Below are 10,394 nucleotides of genomic sequence, written 5' to 3' on the forward strand. Positions count from 1 at the left end.
ACTCAGGCAGGATAGGAGGGAGGCGACACACTATACATGTCCTTTCCCGTACTTCTCATTTTTCTTCGGCCTCGGGAAGTGTGACATTTCAGTTCTAAATATTATTATGTCGAGTACACAATCTCTGTTGCTTCCCGTGGCGACCCGACAAGGCCTGGCCAAGAATACATTGAATTTAATGAGACTAAACTACAAGCGTTTCCTTTTTGGACATAGAAACCTTGGGCCGGGATCCCCTTCAAAGATCTAGTATAACCCAGGGTTTGTTCTGTCTTGGTCACTTGTATGAATAAAAGTAAACTCATAATATAATATCCCAGAGCAGAGACGCGAGTGTACAGAAGACGAGTTGTGGCAGAGCTCAATGAAACGGATGTGATGATAAGGGCGCGGATGTGGGGTTTCCTAGAGTGATAAAGCGCTGGGACTGTGGGACATGTTCACAACCTCAGTAGCTGTCACCCCAACCACACTCCCGCTACTGCCATGAGGTTTGACAGCATCAGTAATTACCTATTATGTGGTCACGGTGTCTGGGGATGTTGTCAAACACTGAGTGGCGCTGAGGGTACGAGCAGTGTAGTAAGATTCATGGATTAACACAGTGTTCAAGACGATAAGGTGATGGTGAAGCAGTGCGTGTTGTCAGCCCACGGCAGTACGATCCCACCTGTTATACCTGCCGGTGTGTCGTTTACGGTAAAGGATCAAGGTAAATGTTGTGTTCTGCGGCCGAGGATTGTACTGTATGTTAGCGCGCCAAGTGATGCGGTGTATGGAGTGCAAGGATAATAATAGCGGTGCGGCTGGACTGACCTGCTGTCCCTGTGACGTCTGAAGTTTTATTCAAAACATTTGCCTTAGTTGCAGCTATTTAATATATATATATATATATATATATATGTTTACAGTTCTTATAAATTGAAGAAAAAAAGAGCAATCCAGTTTCAGATACAATAATTAAAACATCAAGTAAACAGAAAACGAAGATGATATAATCTGTAACTCAAACATTGATGTACGTACGTGTGTCTGATAAGGGCCACGCGTAACAGTGATCAGTGAGACACCAGAGACCGTCGGACGTGAACACCACAAGATACTCCCATCATCGACACCAGTGGACCTTCTAACTTCACCAGCCAGCCATCCCGCGCCCCCTGTGCCATATACTCTCTACTAGTGACAAATCCACCCTACCAGTGCCACACCCTCCCAACCGAGCAGTGAGAACCATGTCACCCTCAGCATCACCAGCCGGAGACAATCACCCTTGCAGCTACCTGAAGAACACTGCCTGAGGAACATTCGCTCCAGTACACCGCAGCGGGAGCCATGGGTGTGGGTGATGGGGGTAAGGGTGAGGCCGGCAGCGAGGGTGTGAAGGGTGGGTGGCGTGTGAATGGGTTCCTCTTTCTTCTGACGGGGAGCCAGGGGGTTCTCCTCCCCTGGACCCCCCTCATACTCAAGGCTGCTGGATTCTCCGCCGTGGGTGAGTAATTTAACAGCGTCCATCTTACCTTCGCTGTTTTTTTAACCTTAACATATAATTTAATTCATACTTTCCATCACTGATCAGCCGTTCGGGAGGTCAGTCTGTTTCTGTAATACTTTATTTATGACTTTCATTGTCCAGCTCTTGCGTTTGTTTCGAGGGCGTCTGTCCTGTGCACCTACATGTCTGTGTGTGTGTCTGTCCTGTGCACCTACATGTTTGTGTGTGTGTCTGTCCTGTGCACCTACATGTTTGTGTGTGTGTCTGTCCTGTGCAGCTACATGTTTGTGTGTGTGTCTGTCCTGTGCAGCTACATGTTTGTGTGTGTGTCTGTCCTGTGCACCTACATGTTTGTGTGTGTGTGTCCTGTGCACCTACATGTTTGTGTGTGTGTCTGTCCTGTGCACCGATTCAGAAAGGATATAGGCAAGCACTGGTTTGGTAATAGAGTTGTGGATATGTGGAATAGGCTACCGAGTGCTATAGTAGGATCGGGGACGCTAGGGAGCTTCAAGACGAAGTTGGATAGGCACATGGAAGTGCTGGGATGGGTGTGAAAGGGATCTGCCCTGTATGGGCCAGTCGGTCTCCTGCAGTATCCCACTTTCTTATGTTCTATGTTCTTATGAGTGTCTGTCCTGTGCACCTACATGTGTGTGTGTGTGTCTGTCCTGTGCACCTACATGTTTGTGTGTGTGTCTGTCCTGTGCACCTACATGTGTGTGTGTGTGTCTGTCCTGTGCACCTACATGTTTGTGTGTGTGTCTGTCCTGTGCACCTACATGTTTGTGTGTGTGTCTGTCCTGTGCACCTACAGTCTGTCCTGTGCACCACATGTTTGTGTGTGTGTCTGTCCTGTGCACCACATGTTTGTGTGTGGGTCTGTCCTGTGCACCTACATGTGTGTGTGTGTCTGTCCTGTGCACCTACATGTCTGTGAGTGTGTCTGTCCTGTGCACCTACATGTTTGTGTGTCTGTCCTGTGCACCTAAATGTTTGTGTGTGTGTCTGTTAAATGTGTGTGTGTCTGTCCTGTGCACCTACATGTTTGTGTGTGTGTCTGTCCTGTGCACCTACATGTTTGTGTGTGGTCTGTCCCTGTGCACCTACATGTTTGTGTGTGCGTCTGCCCTGTGCACCTACATGTTTGTGTGTGTGTCTGTCCTGTGCACCTACATGTTTGTGTGTGCGTCTGTCCTGTGCACCTACATGTTTGTGTGTGTGTCTGTCCTGTGCACCTACATGTTTGTGTGTCTGTCCTGTGCACCTACATGTCTGTGAGTGTCTGTCCTGTGCACCTACATGTCTGTGAATGTCTGTCCTGTGTATCTGTCTGTGTGTCTAGTTCGTCACCGTCCAACTCACAGTCCTATGCCTTACATTATCTTGTCTGTATGACCTCCTTGTCTATGTCTGTATGACCTCCTTGTCTATGTCTGTATGACCTCCTTGTCTATGTCTGTATGACCTCCTTGTCTATGTCTGTATGACCTCCTTGTCTATGTCTGTACTGCTGTTTGTCTGTCTTGTATAGCTGTGTCCGCTGCCACCTGTATTATTGCTCCTTTTTTAATTATAATTTCACCACTCATCAGCCTACTAACTGTTCAGGCGGTTAGTTTATCCAGTGTTAGAACAGGAGGAAACCTGTGATGATTGGTAATGGAGGTGACACTCTTCTCACGTGTGTCTGGGCTCAGGCTCTCAACTGGTTCAGCCATGTCAATATTGTTATTATTGTCCACTCTGTATCTGTATTTTTCTGGCTAAATAAACTGTTTCAATATCGATATATCAGTATCAGTCCTTGACATATTGGTGAGATATACGCGCGTTACTGCTTTGTATAGCATAAGTTAAAACAAACATTTGTAATAGTACTCGTAACTGTGTGAGTGTGTCATCACGTAAGTAACCATACTCTCCCTGCAGGTGTGGGTTTGATGATGTGCGTCATTGCCCTGGGGTCAAGTGTAGGCGCCGTGGCGTGCCTGACGGGCGTGAGGCGGACACGGAGCGGGGCGGTGCGTCGACTGTTGCTGCTGGTGTTAGTGGCCACCGCAACCGCCCTCCAAGTGTCGGGCGTGGCCCTCCTGCAGCAGGGGGCGGGGGGCGACCTCAACCCCTGCGATTACCGAACTCACTCTGCTGCTGCTCCTCTGCCACCATTGGGCCTCCCCGTCAACACCTCACAACCAGCGTCGTCTATATCACCATCAACAGGAGCACCGCCATCAACAGGAGCACCACCATCAACAGGACCACCACCATTAACAGGAGCACCACCATTAACAGGAGCACCACCATCAACAGGAGCACCGCCATCAACAGGAGAACCACCATCAACAGGACCACCACCATTAACAGGAGCACCACCATTAACAGGAGCACCACCATCAACAGGAGCACCACCATCAACAGCACCACAACCACCACCACAACCATCACCAATACCACCACCACCTCCAACATCACAAGAGAGGCCATCGTCTTCAGTGGCACCTTCAACAGCAGTACACCAGGAAGTAGTCCTCGAGAACAACACTCATAATACGACGACCACTGAGAAACATCTGGGAGGTGCAATTTCACAGAAAACCACCACCACCACCACCATATTTACCATAAATTTCACCACTGAACCTGCCACAACTACCACCACAATACCCCTGGTCCATGATCCCGTCTCCACAATAAGTGAGACTGTCCTCCCTAATCCTCAACTCTCGAACGAGGGAGTTTCCTCACCCGGTGGAATGGTTCACGGCGGAGCAGCAACACCTGGAAGAGACGCAACACAACCTCCAGTGACGCCTCAAGACGAAGGTTTAGAAGACAAACACAAGGACAACACCCTCACACCCCCGCGGTACACTGGATACCACCAAAGTAACAAGAATAAACATTCAAAAAGTAAGCAGACAAACCCTCGTCGACCACAAGAGCCTCAGACGGGCCACAGCCACGGAAAAACGACAACGGCGGGAGAGGAACAAGATGACGTGAACAATAACAATCAAATGACAAATAACGGTGACAACAACAAACCGCTAGAGAAAGCTAATGATGACACTGACTACAACTACAGCGACAATAAACAACAAAACCAAGATTCCCAGAGAGAGTTCTCAGGTCACATCCCATCCCGGTACTCACTGAACAAACTCCCTGAACCACGGTTACCAGGAGAGTCATCAACACACACCTCGTCGGTACACTCCAGCCCAGGAGAAACACCAAAGACTCTGTTGGACACTTCGGCTCGTGACTCCTGGAGTCCCAAGTCCTGGCTAGAGAGAGACGCAGTGCCACCACGGTCACGCTTCAATCCCCTCGACCATGAGACAATATCACTTCAGGGCTTCCCAGCAGTGGCTGATAAAGGTGTCAGACCTGTGGAGACTGGAGGCGTGCGTGGGCGAGGTATGCGACCCCCCGAGCCCCACTCCAGCATCCTGTCACTCAACCAGGCCCTGGTACTCCTTCCTCACACCTCAGACAATGCTGCCCTCACGTACCTTGGCACAGGCAACAGGTGGGAAGACTCAATTTATCAATCTGCTCCTGAACTTGACCACCAAGCCCCATACAGTCAGGAATCCAGAAGTCAACATCGCCAGGGTCACTACCTGAGCCCAGACGTCAGATCACACTGGTCAGGTCACCACCGTATCCGCCGCTCCCTTCATAATTCACATAATGAACCCAAAAAATATGTAGACACAACGGATGATACAGTCAGCCGAGACGACGTGAATGACATCAAGTCACCCACAGAGACACACAATGGTACTGTAGCGAAGCCGTGGAGCCTCCCTAGTGGTGCGGGCGTGAAGACGGGTGTGGCTGTCCTGTTGATCTTGGGCGGGCTTGTTGGGGCAGGTGTGGAGGCGGGCGTGGCTCAGCTGTGGCACTGTTACGCCCACGGATATGACGAGGGGGGCGTGAGCCACGATATCTTGCAGCGTACCATCACCCACACCTTCAACCTGAGTGCCTACGCCGCCCACAAATGGTGGTCACTCCTCACCTCGGGGGCGTGGCTGCTGGGCGGCGGCATCCTCTCCATTATGGCATGTGTGGTGGGCGTGAATGTAGGGGTGTACGGCGGGATGGCGGCGCACCTGGTGTTAAGGCAAAAAGTACTGATAGTGCCCATCCCTTACGGCTCAGTGGACCCACCCAGGACGCGTCGGCCGCTCTCACTCTACTTAGACGACGAGGTGAGGCGTCACATACTAGACCATCACTCACACTACACCATCACGTCACTCACTAGACCATCACGTCACTCACTAGACCATCACTCACACTACACCATCACTCACACTACACCATCACGTCACACACTATACCATCACTCACACTAGACCATCACTCACACTACACCATCACGTCACTCACTAGACCATCACACACACTACACCATCACGTCACCCACTAGACCATCACTCACACTAGACCATCACGTCACTCACTAGACCATCACTCACACTACACCATCACGTCACTCACTAGACCATCACTCACACTACACCATCACGTCACTCACTAGACCATCACTCACACTACACCATCACGTCACTCACTAGACCATCACACACACTATACCATCACTCACACTACACCATCACGTCACTCACTAGACCATCACTCACACTACACCATCACGTCACACACTATACCATCACTCACACTACACCATCACGTCACTCACTAGACCATCACACACACTACACCATCACGTCACTCACTAGACCATCACTCACACTACACCATCACGCCACCCACTAGACCACCACTCACACCACATCATCACGTCACTAACTACACCATCACGTCTCCCACCATACCACCACTCACACCACATCATCCTCCTACCACAATTCACCACACACAAACATCACGTCACATTACCACAAAAACATACATGGCGGTAACACAAAAACAACAGCTTAACGATGACTTTTGTTTAGCTTAATTTAAAAGTACATAATCATACGCGTTAATATTGTATCACACATATAAATACATTAATGATTGTTAGCTGTAAGAGAAATGATTGTTAGCTGTAAGAGTAATGATTGTTAGCTGAAAGAGCTCACGCCTTCACCACACAGCGTCTGGAAATTAATTCACAATAACTCACAAGTTTCTTTAACACAATTTATATTTAAAGACACCAACTGTTTCCCACATCCTCGAAACTTTCTCCACTTCTGTACTTTCTCTACACATTAACTGTCCTGTACAACTTCTATACTTTCTCTACACATTAACTGTCCTGTACAACTTCTATACTTTCTCTACACATTAACTGTCCTGTACAACTTCTATACTTTCTCTACACATTAATTGTCCTGTACAACTTCTATACTTTCTCTACACATTAATTATCCCATAACTTTCATATTTTCTACAAGGCCAATCAACCGCATAACTTCTATATTTTCACATTATCATTCGTCCTGTACAACCCCATACATTCTTCATACATTAATTGTCCTGTAAGGAAACCTTAAATTTTCTCTACACATGAACAACTGCAACTTTCATACATTCTACACATTAATTGTCCTGTACAACTTCTATACTTTCTCTACACATTAATTGTCCTGTACAACTTCTATACTTTCTCTACACATTAATTATCCTGTACAACTTCTATACTTTCTCTACACATTAACTGTCTTGTACAACTTCTATACTTTGTCTACACATTAACTGTCCTGTACAACTTCTATACTTTCTCTACACATTAACTGTCCTGTACAACTTCTATACTTTCTCTACACATTAACTGTCCTGTACAACTTCTATACTTTCTCTACACATTAACTGTCCTGTACAACTTCTATACTTTCTCTACACATTAATTGTCCTGTACAACTTCTATACATTCTCTACACATTATTTGTCCTGTACAACTTCTGTACTTTCTCTACACATTAATTGTCCTGTACAACTTCTATACTTTCTCTACACATTAATTATCCTGTACAACTTCTATACTTTCTCTACACATTAACTGTCCTGTACAACTTCTATACTTTCTCTACACATTAATTGTCCTGTACAACTTCTATACTTTGTCTACACATTAATTGTCCTGTACAACTTCTATACTTTCTCTACACATTAATTGTCCTGTACAACTTCTATACTTTGTCTACACATTAATTGTCCTGTACAACTTCTATACTTTCTCTACACATTAACTGTCTTGTACAACTTCTATACTTTCTCTACACATTAATTGTCCTGTACAACTTCTATACTTTCTCTACACATTAATTATCCTGTACAACTTCTATACTTTCTCTACACATTAACTGTCTTGTACAACTTCTATACTTTCTCTACACATTAACTGTCCTGTACAACTTCTATACTACCATAGCCTCATTTAACGGGCGCCCACGTGTACCGGACTCCCCTACCAGCACCTAACACATTGGTAACAAATAATGTTACAATTTACACCGTGTACGTCAGGCCTAAGGTTCAAAACAGCTTAACTTTACACTCTTTCCCTTCCATCAGCTTTCCTATAATGGTTTTCCTAACGAGCCTATTACCTAATGTCATAATAGGCTCCGGTTCAACCTAATTTAATCACCAAGACTGCATGGACCCAATCATAGTGGTCATATTGCAGGCATAAGGGAAAGGTCATGTTGCAAGGGACAATGAAAAGGTCAAGTTGCAATGCATAAGGGAAAGGTCATGTTGCACCGTATGAAGCACAGGTCAATATTTACAGGTGTTGCGGGAAGGTGTGAGGCGCCTGACCTTCCATTCGTGGGTGTTCGCCAATGGCACCCTCGCCGCCTTCTCCTACACCTTCAGTATCTGGCTACTGCAGGAGATGACCCAACAGGTGAGATCTCCCAATTACTCATAGGTGTGTGAGTATTAGTAGTGGTAAGTAGGAGTAGTAGTAGGAGTAGTAGTAGGAGTAGTAGTAGTAGTAGTAGTTAGTAGTAGTAGTAGTAAGTAGTAAAAAAATAGTTTTAATATTCTGTCACAACTAATCAACTAAACAACCAATCATACACTCAACTAAACAACCAACAAATCCTTCCCTTAACCAATCACACACCTCAACTAATCAACCAACTCACCAATCATACACCTAACCAATCAACCATGATGCATCACATAGTCTCGTCTTATATTTCAGGAGTCGGCATTGGCACCACAGACGGGGGCACTAGCCATCACACTGGCATCGGAAGGCTGGCACTCCACACGCAGCGGTGGGTCATGTCCCGGTGTGGGCTTCAGGGGACCATGGGCGTGGGCGGCGTGGGTTTGATGCTGCATTTCGGCACGATGTGGGCGACGAGTAATGTAGCCGTTGTGGTGTTGTCACATGTCGGGCTGGGCTTTGGGTTGGCTCTCATGTGGATCTCCGTCAAAAACAATGCCCTTCTCTTAGCTACAGTCAGTAAGTCTCCGTTAATACTCAGTTAATAAACTCTTCTTCCTTCACACCAGTAAGTCATATCAGTAAGTCTTTCCTCGACCACTAAGTCACACACACACACACACACACACACACACACACACTACTATAATTGATTCAAGTAGTAAAATTATTAATGTTCTCTTGACGCCATTTTAGAATCCGGGTCAAGATTCCCGTCGATACAATTTTTGATCTTGTCCCAAACAGCTGACCAGGAACGTGAGGCGTGGGCGTCATGGTGGTGCTGGCGTCTAGGCTTGGGCTTGGGGGCGGTCTTGTGGGGGATGGGCGTGCAGACTGTGGGGGAGAGGATACGCCCGCTGCTACTCCACGCCACACTCATCTCTGCAGCTATGGCCTCTACCGTCGGCGTGGCAGCCATAGTAACTAGGTATAGTAAAGTCAACTCTTACGGTGCTGCTGTAAGTCACTGTTATTCCTAGTAATGTTATCAGTGTTATTTAGGTCTCCTAATACCCACCAGATTACTATTACTAGTTTACGACAAATTCCTGGTAAACAGTTGAATATTAATTATCTATGAAACTTTTCTTTTCTAAATGTTTTGGTAATGTTAACTCGCGTAAGAGCAGCGAGGGTAGAGATGGGACGAGGGTGACTGTAGAGAATTTTCCGAATTTTCATAATTAACTACAGGTATGTCCCTCTGTTTTCCGTGTCTCTTATTCTTAAACTATTTTTAATTCCCTTGTGTCCGATCCCTTACTCCTCATTTATCCTAGTTTCTCTTATCCACTGGCTTTATTAGCTTAATCCTCCCACTCCCTTCCTCTTCAACCCCCCATGCCTCACCTCCCTCCGTCTCACATCACACATCTTCATGACTGTCAACACTCTTCCACACTGAAGCTGGTGAGGAAGGTTAAGCTAAAATAAGGGATTTGTGGAATTCACGATAATGTAATCTGTCTAATTTCAATTTTTTTCTATTAATATTGTTATTTTTCATCAAGATCATCTGAATCATGAGTATATACAGGTCTTGGTCAATATTGGTGCAATGTTTCTGGTAATAAGAGCAAGTTGAAATCAGGAAATTGCCCAAGTATTCACTCAAGACGTGTTTGATGGTGTAAAGTTTCTCAAAATTGATTATTTCTTGGTTATCTATATGTTTCCAATAAAACATTTACATTTTGGTTCCCACAAACAAAATATTTCCGATTAAAACAGGAAATTGAAAGCTGATACCACTTATCTATTTTCTCCAGTGAAGGACAAGTTAGTACACTACACCTCGATACGCAACGTGGTGACCGTGAGGGAGTCTATTTAACTTCTCTACCACATATTTTTGCACCAATGTTACTAAAGAAAATTTACTTGTGTTGTTGTCGACAGGCGAAACTGGCGAACCCGACGAAGAGTATATCACACCCTCGACCTCAATATGGCAGACGATGACAA

At 46.0% G+C, this 10,394-nt stretch overlaps 1 protein-coding gene across 1 annotated transcript; it reads left to right on the plus strand.

The window, feature by feature from the left end:
• Window positions 1–261: 261 nt before the first annotated feature.
• Window positions 262–8,813, plus strand: LOC121854721. Its single transcript, XM_042349457.1, has 4 exons — window positions 262–1,492; window positions 3,428–5,718; window positions 8,259–8,375; window positions 8,679–8,813. The coding sequence occupies exons 1-4, from the start codon at window positions 1,336–1,338 to the stop codon at window positions 8,811–8,813; spliced, it is 2,700 nt and encodes an 899-aa protein (XP_042205391.1). The 5' UTR covers window positions 262–1,335.
• The last annotated feature ends 1,581 nt before the right edge of the window (window positions 8,814–10,394 follow it).

The sequence above is a fragment of the Homarus americanus genome, unplaced genomic scaffold (assembly GCF_018991925.1).
Source record: "Homarus americanus isolate GMGI-L3 unplaced genomic scaffold, GMGI_Hamer_2.0 scaffold53233, whole genome shotgun sequence".
NCBI lineage: Eukaryota > Metazoa > Arthropoda > Malacostraca > Decapoda > Nephropidae > Homarus > Homarus americanus.

What these genes read in the sequence shown, in the direction of transcription:
- LOC121854721 (XM_042349457.1), top strand. Translation starts at nt 1,336, where the DNA reads ATGGGTGTGGGTGATGGGGGTAAGGGTGAGGCCGGCAGCGAGGGTGTG. An exon ending in CACTCTACTTAGACGACGAG is followed by an intron (nt 5,719 to 8,258) that starts GTGAGGCGTCAC and finishes CAATATTTACAG; the next exon opens with GTGTTGCGGGAAGGTGTGAG. An exon ending in TGCAGGAGATGACCCAACAG is followed by an intron (nt 8,376 to 8,678) that starts GTGAGATCTCCC and finishes CTTATATTTCAG; the next exon opens with GAGTCGGCATTGGCACCACA.